At 37.0% G+C, this 20,844-nt stretch overlaps 1 protein-coding gene across 6 annotated transcripts in view; it reads right to left on the bottom strand.

The window, feature by feature from the left end:
* Nucleotides 1–6,764: 6,764 nt before the first annotated feature.
* Nucleotides 6,765–20,844, bottom strand: part of LOC134535950 (uncharacterized) — a 326,840-nt gene continuing 312,760 nt past the window's right edge. For all 6 annotated transcript variants that reach the window (XM_063375376.1, XM_063375373.1, XM_063375374.1 and 3 more), the window contains exons 8-10: nt 19,124–19,291; nt 18,209–18,370; nt 6,765–14,693 (exon numbers count right to left, since the gene is read on the bottom strand). In XM_063375376.1, the coding sequence (XP_063231446.1) occupies nt 14,424–14,693; nt 18,209–18,370; nt 19,124–19,291 (600 nt within the window). In that variant the 3' untranslated portion in view covers nt 6,765–14,423. The remainder of the gene's footprint in view (nt 14,694–18,208; nt 18,371–19,123; nt 19,292–20,844) is intronic.

The raw sequence follows: 20,844 nt of genomic DNA, 5'->3' as shown, positions 1-20,844 counted from the left end.
TAATGGAGTACGAAAATATGTACCCAACTAACATTCTTCTGCATTACTGAAGCTCTATATGTTTGACAGAATTTATAATATTTTTCTTTTTTTTAAAGTGCGAAATGGGGTAACTCGGGTCGCTGCCGTTGGGGTAAAACGAGTCACTGCATACAGTGGGGAAATCTGGTCGCTTCATATATTTGCTATATATTGTGAAGCACTTTATTCTTCTTTCTCAATTTTTAAGTTAAGACCTATTCTAAATAAGTGGAAAAAATGAATTTAAGGCACATGACTTCAACTTTAGTTAAAATTTGTAAGTACTTATAATAATATTGAAGTTTAGGACTTGTTAAAATAATGAAAATATTATCCATGTACATATAGAATTACGAGTTCACTGCCAAATATGTAAGTGGAAGGAGCACCACAGAAGAACTGAGATGCCTGTTACCAACACCGGAAAATTTAACACCAAAGGGAATAGGTGAACGAAAAACTGTTGCTTCTCTAAGGCTACTGTCAAAAGAGAATCGCACATTGTTGGAATCCGGGAAATTGAAAAGCAAGAAGCAGGTGTTAAATTAAGTTCAAAGCAAAGCAAAATTGAACCTCTGAAGACGAAGAAGCGAACAAAAACTAAAAACACATCCGAGTTGGAAATTTTGGAAGAAGGCCAGGATGATGAGGAAGATGTTCTCTGCAACATGTGCAAAATTGCATACAAAGACATCAGAAGCTGCACTGCTGGAGACTGGATTCAGTGCCAGTCTTGCAAAATGTGGTACCATGAGCGCTGTGTCAATGCTTTTCAGTGTAAACAGTTTGTATGCGGAATGTGTCTGTCAAAACAGTAAAGAAAATCTGTTGATCCGATTTGCCCCACTTGTGATCCGATTTACCCCACTTCTGTCCAAATCGGGTCAAAACATTTCATTTTCCTTTTATCAAGTTTAATGTCAATTCGTAAGGAAGATTGGCTAATGTTTGTATGTAAATATGTACATAAATGTATGACTGATATTACTGTAGATTATTTTATGGTAAATTAATATTGGTTTTATACTTATTCAGGAATTTCAAAAAATTGACCCGATTTCCCCCGGTCTACCCTACGCGAAAAATACCCGTTTTCAATGTTTGACTCATCCATGTAGGTATACTTCAATACAAATAATGCAGTTCATCTGCCCTCCAATTTTTTTTTTTTTTTTTGTGTTCTAACACTATCATGTTCAAGTAAATATCTATAGCAAAAACTACTCTTACCAGTTTAGCGTCCCCCAAAATGCGGCGCCCGGGGCTCAAGTCCCGTCTGCCAACCCCCTCCCCCCCCTTTTTTTTTATTCTAGTAACGTCCCTGCAAAATAACTACTCACCAGTAGATCAACATGCATGGGCACCCACCTAGTGCGCCCTGACACGAAGTGAAACGAACATTAGAATTAAGGCGACGGAAGTTTAATCGTCACGAGGGAATTATTCGCTGAGAACTCCTGCAGTTTCACTGACAATGAATGCTCCGCTAGGAATGAGCTGCGAGGTCAAACAACCCCCTTTTTTAAATTAAACGCTCCAATTTTCTTTTACGAAAAACAACAAACCCGTGATTCTGGCAAATAATTAGAAGGGAAATGAGTGTCTAGGAGGAAGTGTTGGGTGGGATGGGGGTAAGTAAAAAGATTGCAAAACAGTCATAAATACGAGCACACGTCGTAGATATAATTTCGCAAAATGTATGGCGTTGAATTTTTAAACGAGCATGGAGCTACGAAACAAAACTGCAGTCTTTAAAGAATCCAGCTTTGTAACTTTAATAAAAGCGCCTGCAATATTTCTTCAAGCTCCACTCTTACGAAGATAAAAAAAAAAAAAAAAAAGATGAATGTGGAAATTCGTACGAGCGCCAACGGGTGAAGTAAGAAGTTGGAAAGAATTTTAATTCATCATAGCACTGAAAAGAAACAAAAAAGGTTTACTGCCTCGCATCTCTAAATAGTATAAAACTAAGTCGCTATTCGCAGCTGTTTGTTCGCTTACTTATTCTAAACTACTCAACGGATTTAGTTGCGGTTTTCACCACCATTGAGAGAAAATCTTACTGAAGATGTACGGGTACAATACTTCCATATAAAACTTAAACTCAGTAGAAAAAATTTCGAAGTTTTGTAATTAAGTCAAAATACGCTTTCAGTGCGTTTACACGGATTACGGACTTATAAATGACATATACATCAGATTAATGCACTTAAGAATTGTAGGTCTCAAAAAGGCTTATAGAAAATCCGTGATAGCATATGTCTATCTTTTCAGAATGACCCACCACAAAATGATTATCTATCAAAATTGGTTAAAAAGAATGTTTATTGTGAAACTATTACTTAGTATTGATACAATTAAATGTGTTGGTTACCTTAGGCATTTAATTTAAATCATAACTGACCTTACATAATATAATTTCTCTTGACCAGCAAATTGTTGTTGATCGTAGTGCGAACTGCAGCCACCAGCGCCACTTATGTTTTTTTTACTTTTTTTTTTAAAGATATACACTTAAATTTCACGCCCTAAAAAAATTCTTAAATAATGCACCCTCTAAAAAAAATCTTTACATCTTGGTCACCCCTTAATTGGAGGGGGGGGGGGGGGGGTAACCCACAAGAAGTTGGCATCACTGCGTGTGTGTGTTGGGAAGCCTTTTCACAGACGAGAGAGCCAAACGGCCGATCGTGCATCTTGGGAAGCCTACGAGTCACTCGTCCTTCTGGACATACCCGAATACTCACGTTGGCTAGCCTTCTTTCAACAGACGAGAGAGTTAAACTCCCGATTGTGCATCTTCGGTATATTTTTTTTTGTTCATTGTAAATAAATATACAACTCATGATAACTAATGGTCAATTAGGTTAAGTTAGCTACATTTTAAATACTTTAAAATCATTGTGGACGGTTGATTTGGTTAGGATAGCTACATTAAAGATACGGAAAAAAGCACGAACTTCGGGTAACTTCGGACGTTTGGCTCTCTCGTCTGTGCAAAAGAAGGCTGCCGGGGTGTCGCGATGTTGGCAGGCTCGCCGCGGGGTGTTGCAGGTGTTGTTGTTCGATGGCGCCGGCGGGGGCGCGCAGCCAGCGGCCGACATGCAGGGCGGCGTAGTGCCCGGCCAGGGGCTCGAGGCGCGCGACGACGGCGGCGGCGGCGGCAGCCCGGAGGTCCGGGGGCGGCGGCAGACGGCGGCGGTGCCGCTGCCCGAGCCCACAACCACCGCCGCCGCCCCCGCCGCCGCCGGGGACCATGACCCGGAGCAGGCCGAGCCCCGGCGCAGGCACCGCAGCAGCCGCCACCACCACCGCCAGTCCCTCACCAGCCGCCTCTTCAGCTACATCCGCCAGCAGTTCAGCCAGGACGACGGCAGCGGTACGGTACCGTCCGTTGCATGCCTGCATGCCACGCCAGGGTCGTGTGTCGTTACAGGGGCGTAGGAACCGTGGGGGACGGGGGGGACAGGGGGGGACAGGGGGGGACAGGGGGGGACAGGGGGGACAGGGGGGACAGGGGGGGGACGTGTCCCCCTGAACTTTTTGGGTGGAGGGGACTGTCCCCCCCCCCAACCCAACTTTCTAGACCGTGATATTTTTATTTTATAATAATATTCTGCCCAACTTTATTTGTAATTTCTTCACTCATCAAATTTTATCTTAAGGAAACAATAATAATTTTAACATCGATGCATCCAATGGTTAAGATACAAACTGTTTTAAAAAGCGCTATTTTTGCACTTTTAAAATCAAAATTTTTCGGGTGGAGGGACCCCCGGACCCCCCCCCCCCCCCCCCCCGTCTTAGTAAGAGGGAAATGGGTTCACATGACATCAAAATCATTATTTGTCCCCCCTTCCCCCCCCCCCCCAACATTATGAACACAGCTACGCCAATGGCTGGCGTAGCAAGCGGGTGGCAAGGATGGCCCTACCATAAGATCATGTCTACTCATCAGACTACTTAATTCTCTAATTTAATTCAAATTTTTAAAACTGAATGCATATAGATCCTTACCTGATATGATAAGATGTCTACCAAACTATTGCACTATAACTTTTCTTGAGGGCTCACTTCTGAGCATGACAAATAGATCCAAGCACTAAAAACCATACAAATGAAACTTCTCCCAATGCTTCTTATGGGGGGGGGGGGGGGGGGGGGACCGCTACCGCGACGGTTTTGTGTTATTAAACCCCCCCCTCTCTCTTTTAAACCAAGAGGGGGCGCCATTTTCAATTCTGGCCAGGGGCGCCAGTCACCTTAGCTATACGCCATTGGCTATGGTCATGTGCCGTCCGCTCGAAACGAACGAAATCTCTTGAGCGAACAAAACCATGCGATTCGCTCCCGATGTATAACGAATCGGTTCTTTTTGAGAGTCGATTCCTTGAAAGCTGAACCACGGGTCAGAAGAAGGAGACAATTTAGTTCCTTGGATTCGTTCGTGAAACTAATCATTGACGTCACCTAGTCAGAGAAATCTGTTATCGCTGCGTGAACCTGTATATACATAAAGAGCAAACAATACATACTTGGATAAAATAAGATAGGGTAACATGAAAAGTACCTACACCTGACGGTTAATTGTAGTTTAAAATAAATTTTTCACACACAAAGTATGGAAATAAAAAAAACTAACAAACCACGCAAACTAAAAATAACAGGGAATGCACCATACCATTTTTTGGTTAATTACTTCACATTGCTTGTACTGGCTTTTAAGAGCGGTCCGAAAACTAGGCTGTTATAAGTATCATATAAAGAAAAACAGAACACGTGAAAAAAGGTTTATTTAATAGTGCTTTTTATTTGAGACAAAATAAAAATATTAAAATTGTCATCAGCTAACAATCAGTATATGGCTAGACGTCTGGGATTTCAGCTATCCGAGCCGAGCAGAGCAGATTACGATAACCATCAGCCAGGCGCAAAGATGTAACTCTCCAAAGGGTGAATGAGTTATGATTCTTTATACGAGCCACATACCGTAGAACGTAAAGAAGATTCTTTTGAACGAATCATTACACGGAACTTATTCAAATGAATCTATTCGGTAGAAAGAATCTTGCTGCCCGTCACACAGTATCCACCCACCACACCGAGCCGTGTCTCAACTAGCCGAGACATGCTTTTACGTGCTCTCATTCTGCAGACATCAGAACTTTATCACAAAATTGTTTCTCACTGCCTGAATTTGACAAAGAAAGAGTGAGAACAATGTTAGGGTCGCCAACATCGAAACTAAGATTCCAGTTTTTACTAAATTAAACCCAACATTCCTATTCTTATAATCAGCCATTCATAGAAGTAGCGAACTTAAAAATTTTAGGTACAATTTGTTGAGATTTACAAGTTAGCATTTTGTGTCCACAAATGGAATTATGAATAATGTATTTAACTTTCCGATTGTTATTAATATTTTTATATTCAACTGTTAGTTGTTTAACCAGAGCTGGTTGTGTGCTCTCCCCTTTCGGTGGAATTCAGATCAATGCTATTAATTCCGGTCTGCAGTTGTCGGATACAGCCAGAAAAAGGGGTGAATCTGAATACTAGCCTAATGGATCCCTTAGCTAAGGGATCTGCTAAAAGTGCATTGTAGCGGACGCGGCAATCTTCGCGTTGCTTCCGAATTCTCACAAGGGAAGCCGATGCATCCCTTCATGCTTCTACTAAATTGAGATTTCTATGGATGCAACACTTGCATCCACTGATGCGTCTACATCCATTAGCTTCACAATATTAATTTATTATGTTTATATATAATATTACCTGAGATTTTGGCACAAGATAAGTTTAACACACCAGCATTGGTGATAAGTAAAATAGAGACAAAGATATTAAAAATTAAAAGAAAGACAAATTTAAACTTATAGGGGTATTTCACAATTCTTTTTTTTTAACTTTACTAGATTCATAACAAAATTATTTTATTCGCTTACATTTATAACATCCTCGCCACATGAAATCTTTTGAATGTGTAGTTGATTATTTACGTTTTGCTGAATATTCGTACGTATCATGACAAAGTGGTTACGTGCATATTAGTAGGAACAAATGATAACAGGTGGTAATAATAGCAGCAAAAGAATTAGATGTGCACCATCTACATTGTGGCTGCATTTGCTACCCTCAAGCTATCACACGTCACATAAAACTATACTGTGCCACCAGGTTTTTTAAAAAAACTACTCCAGGATAGTTAATTCCTAGATATGCTTAAACAAATAGCTGCAACACTTGAAAAGTTAGTGCAGTAACATGTTCTTGATTTACTTATAATTTACATGATGACATGGCCACCATCATGCTCCCATAGTAGACTACCATTTTGGTGCACACGTGCAGGTGTGCCAACTGTCTGTATGGGAGACTGGGGTTTGAAGTCATTTTTCTTTTCTTTTGCATGTCTCATTCTCTTATTCTTAGTTTAGCATTAAGATTTATATATCAATGAATAATGATTTAGTTTATTTAAAAAAAATGAATCTTCCTCTGACAACTATACTGAAAATATTACAAATTTTTTTGTAAAAAAATAGAAGTGTGAATTCTAACCCCATGTCTGGGATGTTTGTCTGTTTATTCCAAAATATTAAAAATAGGTACTCCATACCCACATTCCCCCCATCCTACTCCACAAACTATCATATGGGCACCCTTGCTACATTATATGAACAAATATTTTCAAATATAATAAACTTATAAATTAACTAGTATGAACTTCGAAAACAGAAAAATTATGACAAGTCACATTTTTATTTGATAAATCTAATATTCACATTTTTATAGTGTATATAAACATTTTCATGTAAGAAGAAAAATAATAGAACTAAAAAAACAGGTAATTTTCACGTTATAAATTACACACCAACATTAAGAGAACGTCATATTAAAACATGAAATCAAATCACATGGTTGGACTGCCTTATAGACATAACTAAAACACCCTTGAAACCAACATAAATACTTGTAAATTTACACCTGTGACAATGAAATATTAAAAGTATGAAATAATTTAGATGTACCAAGCTACATATACCTTATCACCCTTGCACAAACTGCACAAGCAAGTACTAAACTTGAGATAACATATTTTACTCATACTTTTTAGGGAAAAAAATTATTATTTTTGTAAAAAAAAAAAAAATTGCATCATTAACAAAAGTATTTTACTAATAACTCAAAATCCTTTAAACATAAAACAGTTTAGGTCCACATGCTACACAAGAAAAAAAAATTGAAAAAGCTCTTTAACAAAACAATTTACTATTTTTTGATATCTGTAAAAATAAAAAAGCTAATTGACAGGTTATTGAACAGCGTAAGTTAGAAAACTTCATTAAGTACCTGTATAAAATTATACACCATATAAACAGTGACTTCATAAGCTACCTTTGAAATACAAAACAATAAGGTACTAACATTTTAGTAACCACTTAAAACAGTAATGTCTTATGTAGATAACAAACATATAGTTTATTTACTAAACAAAATACATACAGGCGGTCCCCTACTTTAGCATATGCATATTGTAATATTTAATTGAAAATTTAAATGAAAGTAAATCTATAAAGTTTAATTAGGATAGAAAATAAGTTAGCTGTGTTGTTCATGTCTAATATTTGAAGAATTTAATTAGGTATAAGAATCTGCTACAAGAAAATTGAATGCAAAGATATGAGTTCTGCCTGTACTAAAAATAAAAAATAAAAATATATAATATAAAAACCACTGACCAATACAAGAAAAATAACACAAACAAAATAATAAATGTATGCTGTACAATAAATGCGTTGAAAAACAAATCTTGCAGAATCTCTACATTGTCAGTTTTAAGTAATGAATCTGCTGTATTTTCAATTAAAAAAATATCACATATTACAGCATACACAACAAAAAAATCACGGTGTTAATTATAGCTATAAATAATTAAAAATTTATAACATTTTCTCAGTTCTCAGTTGGGTATCACTACAGAACAGATAGTGATGAATAACAGAGTAGATACCACATAAAGAAAATACTAGGAATGTAAATATTTATAATAATTCAACATTATTTTTAAACCCGTAGAGAAATAAATACGCAATGGAAGTAAAATTGAACATGGAGAGAAAATACAAAGGCAAAATAGAGCAAATACAGAGAAAATATACTAATGGTGAATAAAACTTTACTGTAGTTTATTAAATGATTCTTTTTTAATATTATACAGTCTTAAATGATCAATTGAAATAATCTTTCTATATACTTAGAAAATTGAAGAAAATGTGTTGCACGAGTAGAGTATTTTAAAATAGATTCTTTGGCATTTTACTTTTAAGCTCAAATAACCGGAAATAATTGCACAAAAGTACACACTGTACATAGTATCTCATGATGGTTTTTGAATCACTAGTGCTAACTGCATAATAGCCTACAGTCGCTACCTGCAGTACTTAAGATTTAGAAAATAATTTTCAACTTTACATTTCCATGTAATTTAGGTACTTGAAATTTTCTTAAAAAAAAGTTTGTACGCAAGTAGTACCTATTAATAAAAAATAACAGAATTAACTCTTTTCAAATTTTATTATGAAACTCAAGGAAACCAAAATGTTTTTATCCAGCTATATTGCAGTTAAAGACTAAATTTTTGGGATGTTAATTTCGAACATTAAAATGAAAATTTTTCTCACATACACTATAATTTTAATGCCATTTTAAGTATTTAAGTTCGTTATCGCCCTATTCACTATATACCCAGCAAAAATGTTCGGGTGTATGCAAGATAATATTGTGCTTCTGAACGACGGGTGAAGTAGCAGTGCCGTAACATTTAATTTGCCCAATATGCAAGTTATTTACGGAAAATATAGCGCATCTGTGGTAGTAAGTGTGTTCCTGTAGTTATGGTAACTATAGTGTTTGTCCGGTAAATATTGTGCTTCGTCCATTTTTTTTTCGTCACTTGCTCATTCGTCTTTACTTCACGTGCGCCATTTTTAATTTCAGCTAGGTGAATGGTAAAACAGAAATGTATTTTTTTGTTTATTTCTTAAAATCTGTGTGGAAAAGGTTATTCAACATTTTAAGAAACAGATGTTTCTACAGCAAATTCTACAAAAAAATTTAGTATGGCTCTTGCACATAAGTTATATATTTTGTGTTTGTAGTATAAGTTAAATAACAAAATAATGTATTAAATGGTAGCAAAACATTAAAAATTTTTTTTTATTATAAAGACCAAAAGATGATGTTAAAATCAGCCACCATCGCTAGCAAATTCAATACTTAATTATCTACATTGTTAATAATAATGAAATGGCTGGAGAATATAAGCAATGCATCCTGAAGTAGTTATATTGTAATCAACAACATTTTATTTAGTTCTGCATCAAATAATCACATTTCTGACTGAACTCCATTGTACGAGTTTCCCGATTAGTGGTATATTATTATAGATTTCTCCAGGTTTGTATTAGTGATGTTTCATTAGTATTTCGTAGATTAAACAGCAAACTAATCAAGTTTTTTGATCTTTAAAATTAGGCTCGATTCAAGTACTTATCTACTCAACTCAAAATTTTTAGTACTCTTGCACCTCTAGAAAAAAATATAACCGATAACAAAAAAAATAAAACCTAAAACAAAATCTATTAAAAACAAAACCTATTTCTTGATATTGGCATACCTGAAAAATCTGGAACCAAAATATTACTTTTCTTTAAATGTTAAATATAGTACACCTATTACTATTACAAATTTTTTTTCAGTTACAGTTGACATATAACACTAACACTAGAGTAGGCACAGTAAATTTCAGTCAATGTAGAAATGAAAATTCATGTGTACAAAAATTTATATTTTGGTTTACAAAAGTTTTACAGTCAGACTTGAATAATTTTAATGTTTTTAATTTGAAATCTTGGATGATTCGAACCTTTTTGTCAGTCCCTTGACATTCTTATACACACAATGTAAAAAATGTATAATCTGATTTTTATTTATATGAATCGATGTAAAATTGAATTTAGTTTTGTACAAAAACTACAAATATATCTTTCATAATAGCACCAGAACTCTAAAAGGATCAGGGAAGCTTTGTAAACGTTAGCAGGCTTGATTGAGAGATTAGATGAATATGTACTGTACAAATGATGTGTGACAGACTGATCGGCATTCTGTTTACGTACTGCCACGTCAACTTGCAGTGGATCGACATTCTGTTTACGTACTGCCGCGTCAGCTTGCCGTCGCAGGGAGTTTTCTGATGTGTCTGCTAGGGTGACTGCATCAAAGGCTTCGACCGTTCCACTACCCCCCCCTTAACCTACATCAACATTTCCATCCCGCTCTTCAGCCTATATTTATCAACAGACGGAGTAGGCTGTTACAGTACAGTGTACATATTGGGATTCTTTGTGAAACAGAGTTTTAGGTCCGTATTTCAAGTTACAGTGCGTCATATGTAGTGTAGGTAAACGATTACTAAGTTGTGTTGACATTGTCTTTGTCCAAATCAACTAGGGTTACGTACATAGCCTTAACGTTTGCTGAAAATGCAGCAGCCATTCACGGGGTGGTAAAGGGGTTGAAAAAAAAATTCCTTCGAGATTGCGAAAGACTGAGATTCCCCCTCTACACTTTGTCCACATATCTTAAAAATGAAGATAAAATCTTGAGCAGTTTAGCTCACATTGATAAAGGTAGGAAATGGGCTAAGGGACTGGAAAACCCTGATGTGGACGAGTGTGTTTAAAAATGGTTGAAGCAGGTATGAGATGAAAAGATTCCTCTGAATGGACCTCTTATATCATGGCTAAAGCTGAAGAATTTGCTGTAAGCTTGGGAAAAGACAATTTTAAGGGTAGCACCGGTTGGCTTGATGGGTTTAAAAAGGGAATATTTATTTTAAAACTGTTTGTGGAGAAAGTGGGAGTGTAGAACAACAAGCAGTCACCAACTGAAAAAACGATTTGGTCTAGATGATTTAAGATCGAAATGCAAAATATATTTTTAATGTGGATGAAATGGGCTTGTTTTACAAATGCAGTCCACACAACACTGAAACTCAAAAATGAAAGATGCAACGGGGGGGGGGGGGGGGGGGGGGGGGGGGGGGGGAAACTTAGTAAGGACCCTGTCACACTCTTGGTTGGGGGAAATATGGATGGTTCCGAAAAGTTTCCCCCTCTTAATGATTGGGAAGTCGGGAAGTCGGGAAGTCAGAAATACTAAGATGTTTTAAAAATGTGAAAACAAAGCCTTTAGAGTATGCTGACAACAAAAGAGCCTGGATGACTGGTGATCTCTTTGAAAAATGGTTGTTGAAACTGGACAAAAAATATTATTAAGAAAAATGCATAATTGTATTGTTTGTTGACAATTGCATGGCCCACAACAACATTCCATTGTTAGTTTTATTTTTCCCTCCTAATATGACTTCCAAAGTGCAACCAATAAATCAAGAAGTCATAAACAATTTCAAATACTTCTACCAATGTCTTTTAGTCCAGAACCTTCTGTCAGGAGGATTTCTTAACAAAATTCACAAAGTGAAAATTATCATCCTTCAAGCAGCCCGAATGTGCAGCAGTGTGTCGGATCAAGTGAAGCCAAACACTGTTGCAAACTATTTTAAAAAAGCAGGCTTTCGTCAAATCACACTTGAACGACTTCAAGGAAATGATGAGATTGTGCCTACTGCTGAAAACTGGAAAGAAGTAACAGATGAAAGTGCTGGTGTTTCGTACTAGGACTTTGTGCGAATCGATGATGATTTGGCGGTATGTGGGAAGATTACAGATGCTGAAATTTTGGCCGACGTCATCAAAACACCGGCTGCTGTCTCCCCGTCTTCAGATGAAGATGAAACACTCAAATAATGAGAAACCAGTGCCTACAACCATCGAAGCCATGGACCACATCAAGGAATCGAGGGGTTTTCTTGTAGGACGAGAAAATGTGACTATCAGGCTCTAAATAAACTCTAAAAATTTTTTATTTGAATGCAAAAATTAGAGCTAAAAATCAACCTTTTCCAAAAGGTTTGAATGTTTTTCTGTTATACAGTACTGTACATAATGCCTTTAGACTTCTCTGAAACTAAAATCCATGTTACTGTACAACACTGTATTATTGTAACCTTATACAGTACATATGTACATATAAAGCTGTTTGTTAAAAATATTTTTTTAACCTTTTTTCTCTCAAGAAGCAATTGATTGAATGACGACAATAGACCTGGTTTAGGTGTATCATTTTTAGGCGAGACTGATATTTTTTTTTTTTGCTTGGCTAATTCAAAATCTTGGATAATTTGAATTTTTCCAATGGTCCATTCAGTTTCAAACTATCCAAGTCCGACTGTATAATAAAATAAAGCTAGACTAAATGAAAATAAACTACACCAAAGTTATGGTCTTACAAAATTTGACGAAAAGAATTGAACTACCAACAAACAATAAGAGATTTCAATCACACTTGAAACTAAAATGCCGGCATGCGTAACTCCAATAAAAAAAAAATCACTAAAGATGACAATACACGTCAAATATATTTTTTAATGCACTAACTATAGCAGGTTGTCCAGAAAGAACTATGGGAAATCACTGACAAAAAGCTAAAGCCAGAAAAAGGAACTGCATCATGAGGAATATGGCAAATGGGTTTTATACATTAACTAAATAATATCACATTTTATAGGTATCCTATAATTTTCTACAGTAACATAAATCTTACTACTATCCAGTACATACTGTAATAAAATATAGCATTTGTATATAAATACACATTTCTTTGCTTTGATTATAACTGGAAAACATAATGCTAGGTAACAAGATTCTTAGGTAAATCTATGTGAAAGTAGTTATTTTAATACTAATTTTATATGAAAACTACATTCACAAAAAACACTTGTTTTATTGAAGAGTGATATCTGAAATTAATTACAATAGCTTATGCGATCAAGTACCTTATTTTCAGAGAGATCAAAATAAATGAACTATTATTTTACCTACTTTCTTAGTATTATCACATTTTTTTTACTCCAATATATATGAGGTAGCTTCTAAATTTACATTTCTTGTTTATTCAAGAAAAATAATGGCCTTTTTGGTCCACATGTAATAAGAAAGATTCCACATCACAGATTTCACCACATTGTCTACAAAAGCATTGTGGTCAATCTTTGTCATAATATATAGGTATATCAGTCTCTTTGACATAAAAATCTATACAGCACAAACAAATATTAAATTTGAACTTAGGATTCATAACTCTTTGGGTTACAGCACAGTCAATTTTAGATATTCGTAATATTTTCAGCATATGCACGTTACCTGCACGTTACCTAAAACTAAAATAAATACTGGTAACAACCGTTTAAACTGGTATGGCAACAACTTATAGCATCAGTTTAACAGACTATAACAATTACAAGCAAACTTAACAAAAGAGGCACGTTTACAATTATACAGGGAGTGTCTGAATTCGATCAACCAACTTCTGCTGCGGGTTCATGAACACAAAATAAGTTGAAAACATATATATGACTTAAAGTCTAAAATGCTCCCCAAAGCTGGTATACTTCTTTGAAGTTGAAGCTAAACATCATTTAAAATTGTAACAAATGAAGAAAAAATTTAAAATAAAAAAAACTACAGTTCTATATTTACGTTTAATTGAACAAAGTTCAATTAATGCCCTGAATTTTTCTGCCATTTGAAATGATTTCTTTGAAATAATTGCGTGCAACGCCATATTTTACACAAATTGTAGAGACATTTTACTATCCCCAATTATTTCACGAAATCACTTTATGACTGCGTCATAATCGTACAAGTTTGTTCGAGTAAAAATAATATAGAACCTCAGTATTTGATTTAAAAAAAAATTTTCTCTAAAATTTAATATAAAATTGTTCTTAAGCTCCAACTTCAAAGAATTATACCAGCCTTGGAGAACACTTTAGACTATCAAATCATGCATATGTTTTCAACTTATTCTGTGGTGATGAACCTACAGCTGCAATTTAGTCTGTCAAATTCAGACTCAACCTGTATATATCGATGGCTTAGAATGAAAACCTCGTATCTCAATTTTTGGACAAAAATACGTTTTTTTTATGTTTTTGGCTGGAAAACCCATGGGAAAACCTCGTATCTCACAAAAAAGTTTGGCTGAAAGAAATAAAACGTGCATCCTATTGCTTTCTATTGGGGAAAAAAAGAAAACCACGTAATATCAGTAGCACTCTTTTTTGTCTCTGCTGTAAAATTTGCATTTTATGAGATGCAAGGTTTTCATTCTAAGCCATCGATATATGTTAATAAGGTTATGTTTGTAGAAACATTATAAAAAAAATTCTCGGAGCGACGTCCCGCTTGCACGTGCGGGAAAACAGACGAGACGGCCTAGCGCTTGCCGGCAGCAGCGGGCCCCTTGCGATGGCTCTTCCTGGCGGGCGGGGTGCCGAGGAAGACCGTGGAGTGCACCGTGACGCAGCCGTCGAGCGTCCCGACCGCCTCCAGGTCCACCGCGAGGCACATGCCCTGGTCCCACAGGGCGAGCAGCGAGCGGCCGAACGCGTGGACGCCGCCCCACCACCCGTAGGGCCGTCCGTCCGAGCCCACCACCTCCAGCGAGCCCTTCATGTAGGGGGGCATCTTGTCCACCACCACAGCCTGGAGCGCCAACACCCCACCCGTTCCCCCGATCAGGGAATCCTCACCACGTAGAGAAGCAGACCGTGACTTTTTTTTATTTTCACAGAAAACAGCTTTCCAGATAACGGTGGATTATTTCTCATTAGAACCGAGCGATGATCGTTATTTAAAACTTTAAAGGTGATTCTCATACGTGCAATTCTGGAGCATATGCATAATTTCATTTTGGAAAATTGGTGAGGGGGGAGGGGGAGGGTGGAGGGGAAGGGGGATGGTGGAATGGGGAGGGGTAGGGGGGAGGGAGATGGTGGAATGGGGAGGGGTAGGGGGAGGGGGGTGGGGGAGGGGAATGTGGGGAGGGGAAGGGGGAATGTGGGAAGGGGGAATGAGGGAAGGGGGAATGAGGGAAGGGGGAGGTGGAGGGGGAAGGGGGATGGTGAAGGGGAAGGGAGAATGGGGGGAATGGGTGAAAAAGAGGGAGGGGGATTGGCTGAGAAGAGGGGGAAGGGAGATAGAACAACTTGTGCCTGCTGTTTCTTTCAAATTCTATCCTTTTGCTGGTGGGAATGGTAAGACTTTATGGAGAGGGGATTATATGTTCCTCCCATCTTACCCCTTGCACATGAGGCAAGAGCGTAGTGTTATCGTCTACCAGTCTGCACTTGCATGCTATGCAAGCTTAAACATTAATTTTCTTCCCCTGCAATTGTCTTTCGACTATTCAGAGATGTTAATTTTTAATACATGGCCAAGTAATATATATATATATATATATATATATATATATATATATATATATATATATATATATATATATATATATATTTTTTTTTTTCTACACAGAAATTTTTAAAATGGGACTAAACAAAATAGTTAAAAATTTCAAAGACACTAACCACTGCATAGATTGCTCTTTACTATAGTGTTGATTTCTTATCATAATTATTATTTAAAGTATATTTCTGTGAAATTAACATGATAGCTCTATTATGGTTTAAGTTAAATCACCTAGCCAACCAATTGTTCAATAAGCGTTCTCTCATAAAAATAAATTTTTTTTCGTATGTAACAAGGTGGCTGGCAGCCCTGCTAGGCCACTGGCGTCATGGCACCATGTCACCATGCGTTCACTGTCGAGGGTCGTCACTCCCCCCCCCCCCCCCCAACTCCTCGTCTTTCTGAGCGGCCTTGGGAATTCCGCGGGCCATCGCACAGAGTGGCACGAATTGGTGTGCTGCCTTTCTGGACTGTTTGGCCGTCGGGTCGGCCCAGGATGATGCGACTCGTCACAGCCGCTCCTACCGGTTTCGGAAAGACGACCCACGAGTGCTTGAGCAGCGACGCCAGCCTCCGCGGGAGTTCTGCGAGCGAAGGGAAGTGCGACACCGGCGAAGAAGGTGAGAGACCCTCCCCTGAGAGTAGCGCCACGCGGAGTTTGACTGGATCGCTAGAGTGCGTGGACTGAGTGGCGCGAGACTGTGCGCGCGGACAGGCGCGAGGTAAGGGGCGAACTACTGTCGAGCCTAGCTCCAGTGAGGAGTGCGAATAAACATTTTTAAGTGCCAGTGATTTGTGATCTGACATTTTTACGAACAATTAATTATCATTAATGTAAATATTATCAAACCAATTAAACTGTAATAAAACTTAATTGGGCTATCCCTTACAAACCCAGTTCTCCCCACACTATAAATCGTAACAATATCACGCATAGACTAATTAAGGATTTGGTACGTATGTAACACAGGAATTTAGGTCTACTGTGCCATTTTTATAGAATGTAGCAATTTAAGGGCCCAAATATTTAATTTTGTTTGCTATCTACTTATTACAAATCGCTTTACAAAACTCATCTAAATTGATAAGTTTCATAAAAAAAAAAACAGGTTGTACTGTACTGCGTACATGATTAACACTACCATGTGAGATAGGGGAAGACACTCTCGCTCCAAGAAAAAATATCACTTCATTTTAAAACCCAGAAAGAGAATTCAAACAAGTTCACCAAGCTACGAATATAACTTGTTACAGTTTCACGCGAACGTGGCGAGAATCGGTAACTGTCTCGCTTTAGTTAGTTTCCTTTGATTTATTTATTTATTGCTACTTCATTTGGATTATTTATTTATGTTAAGGATTAATAATTTTATAAATATTTTAGGATGGTCATTTTTTTTAAATCCGTTCTTTTTTGTGCGAGTGCTGTCGGTGCTGGCTCGGGTGTTTCCGCACTCGGCAACGATGTGGGCCGAGCGGCCGAATCGAAACAGCTGACAATCGCATGAGAGTGAGGGCACCGTGGCTGCCGCCACGAGTGGACTGCTGTTCCGACTGTCGATGGGTCAACATGGAATTCTTGAACTTCTACAAACACCAGCCGCCGTCACGGGCCTTGACGATGGCGATGGGGGCCCCCTCGCCGAATGTCTCAAAGTAAGGAGTATCCTTCCCCGTCATATTTTTTGGGGCCTAGAGGCCGAAGAATTTTTAGTACTTTTTGGATGATAGTACAGAACTGAATAGACACTTCCTCATTTTGATATCCATCAAAATAGTCAATGAATGGATTGCCGTGTAAGCTAATTGATTTTGTGTATGTAGCCCCACGCATAGTTAAATGAAGAGGCGTGTGAGTATAAATACGTTGTGCAACACTAAAGCTTAAATTTAAAGGATTTTCTGAAGTGATTGTTGTGCACAGAACTTGTACTATTTTTTTTTTTAGTAACTACTCTTTGGAACTTACCTTGTTGGAGACGTTTACGCCCTTTGCGGACTTGTGAAGTGAGAACTGATTGCCAGCACTTGAACCATTGATTTTTATTTAATATTTTATGGGGACCCCTTTATCTATTTACGAACTTTAAAGAAACCTATATATTTATATAGGCTAGCTTTTCTATATATATTGTTAGATATTTATTTTTTTGTATTTACAATATCAGCTTTTGGTAGTTGGTTATTATATTTAGCTGGAATGAGCCATGATCCATATTATAACTATTTTGCACAATAAATAAGACAGAATTTTTCCGTTTCCAATCTATTATTTTTGCTCTGCTAATTTTCTTTTGCCTTCAGCACTCACCGCTGGTAAAGAGGGGGGTTGGTTTACTGACGGTGCAGGTTTTGATGTTTTTGATATAAAATTATATTTGCCCCCTCTGGCGAGCGTGTGCATGGTTGTCAGCCCTGGTCTTGAACGTAGAGGCCAGCCGGTGACAAAATTGTCATTTTAAATATTTTCACTCTCAAAATTTTGAGTTTACAAACATATTTCAGAAACAGAACTATCACATCCACCTTAAAACTACTCTCCAATTTTTTTTCGTAAATAGATCTCACTCTGGATATCTCAAACTGTTTTTAATTGTACGGGTTCTTATAAAGCTCTTAACACCGTATGCGCCCTCAGGTATGTGGAATAGAGTTGAGAGACAACAATGCTAATACTGCTACATGGGACTACCTCTGTGCAATGTCTCACACACGCCCCTAGCCATGAGCATACACTCAACGCATGCGCTCCTGACCTGCAAAGTGATGCGGAGCAGATGTCCAATGTAGTGGGCGGAGATGACGTAAATCTTGCCGTCCGTCTCCTGTATGAAGTGCATGCTCTCTTCTTCTCGTATCTGTGCCAGAGGGATCACGTGACTACCTTCGAGACCACGCACAATCTTCTCTGTATGGATCTGTAGTGCATACAAGTCAAATCAGCAAACATACTAGGCAGTTATCTCCAAGAATGAAAATACATTTACATTAACAAAAATGTACCCCAAAAATATCTTTACTTCCATATTTTGGTTTTATTTGTTAATTTTAAAAACTACTGTCTTAATTTTTTTTTATGAGCACCAAGACAGCAGTACTTGGAGCTGTACTGATATTGTTTCACACACAACGTCAACTAATCACTATGGTCGAAAGTCAAAATATTTACCTCATAAAGAAAACCGTTAATTGTGTACTTATATATATGCTGACATATTTTTTAACTAATACTATAAAAAATACATGTAATTTTTATAGTGCAACCTTTAGTTTCAAAAATAATTAAAATATGGTGCAGCATTCACACTTTATGTAAAAGAGAACCATTACAGTGGTGAATATCTTCAATGGTATATTTATTCCAACACAATTTTCTTGGCTAGTAAATAGCACGGTCAAAGAATGTTACTCAATTCTATGATTTTTTTTAAGTCATGACCGTATCAAAAAAAGAGAAAAAGAGAATTGGGAAGGGTTTTATGCAAGTTAGACAAAAAATTATGAAAATGTCAAGTCAATTAAAATATGCAAAATTTACTACTCTTTAAAATCTTAAACTTGACTCTTTGTTCACTTTGTCATGTGCACGTTATTATTTATCATATTTGGATTAGCAGACATGTATACTAAGTAACATTTAAAACCACTGCCAAAAAATGATTTCGTAATACCTGGCGAAGATGGTCCTCAAAAAATTTCATTTTTCCTTTCCAAAAGCAATCCCTGAGGGGACAGCTGACGGGCCGGTACGGACACACAGTCTCGTGACGACCCAACACGTCTCGAACCAACTGCTTGAGGCAGCCTTCACTTCTATAACAGCACGGACTCCGAGCTAACTGAAACATCACCCAAGCCCACAATTGTATCAAAACCATTTAAGGATTCTGGGCTTACATGCAGATTTCTACTTTGTTATGAAGTTGCATATAAATCCAATAGTAAATTAAAAATAAGTTGAAAAATTTGAAACAAAAGAAGTTAAATCAAAACTTTTAATAATTAATCAAATATTTCAACATGCATCAGATATTGCCTACATTTAAGTTCCTATAAAAAAAATTCACTAGTTCAAAAATTTAAATGAAGTCTGAAATCTATTCAATTTTTACCCACTTTTTGACATCTAAATACAGTAGAACCCCGATTTTGCGAACACGGATTTAACGTAAACAGCGATTTAACGTAAAGGTTTTCAGGAACCATCAATAAACACCAATTTATTAAAATAATAATATAGATTTCCAAAAAATGAAAGTAAATAGTAATGGAATCTTATTAACACTTTGCGCACTATGCCCGAGCACGACTCGGGTTTACATGAAGCACTGAGCACACTACGCCCAAGCGCCGCTCGTTTTTCATTTCACAATGCATTTCAGCGGGAATTATACACTACCGAACGAGCAGTGTTCGTCTCTCGTATACATCCAACTTCCACGAAGTTACGAAAAAATCCGCTAGATGGTGTTTATTGCCAGGTAATGGAGATGACCACATTTTTCTGACTGCGCCACTCGAGGGGATTCCCTGCTCGAGTGTTTATTCTTGCAACGCACAGTTGTTTTAAATGGCGCGTCGGAAGCGCTTGTCAGATTATGACGAGATTACTTGGAATTCCGGCTCAGAATTAGAAGAAAGTGACAGTGATTCGGAAAAATATGATGATTCAGAGTATTTACCGGACACAGGTAAGTGGCTGTAGAAATTTTACTGTAAAGTTTTACTATTACACTTCATACAGTATTTTTCGGCATATAAAGTACTGTTGAGTACAAATGTTGTAATGTTTGTGAGCTAGATTGTGTTTCTTATCGCGTAGATATTTATGGGAAGGCTAAAAGACTGGCACTTCCTGCTATTATTCGGCTTCATACAAATTGGTTAGCCGCTCAGAATGTTTTCCTAGTCACGTCGCGTCGGTGTGTAGCATTGAAACCGGCTATGCGCTTATCTCTTCGCCACGTATGTGGCTTCTTTTATCACGCTACCACTGATCGCATCCGGGCAATTTTTATTATTTCTGTAGGAAAAGTAATATGGGGAAATCGTAATGTTATATTTTTCCTTGTTTATTGTTATACATACTTTTTAATGCCTCTTTATATAATATTACCGAGCAGTGCTATATAAACGTACTGACCGATTTTTTTAGGTTGAATGTAAAAAAATAACATTCGTATTGGGTGTTTCAATATTGAAATTTGCCCCTAGTAAAAACACTAGCAAAAGTAATAATTGTTTCTTATATTATTCAACAACTTTAGCGGAATATTTCATATTTCTACAGTAAATTGCTGCTCTAAACAAGAACCTTAGATGCAGATTTTGAAATCAATAATCTTATACATTGAAAAATTATTTATTTACAAAAAAATATGTTTATATTGCT

This window comes from Bacillus rossius, chromosome 10 (genome assembly GCF_032445375.1).
Source record: "Bacillus rossius redtenbacheri isolate Brsri chromosome 10, Brsri_v3, whole genome shotgun sequence".
Lineage (NCBI taxonomy): Eukaryota > Metazoa > Arthropoda > Insecta > Phasmatodea > Bacillidae > Bacillus > Bacillus rossius.
Note: the sequence above shows the minus strand (reverse complement) of the source record. Positions and strands in the feature narration are given on the sequence as shown.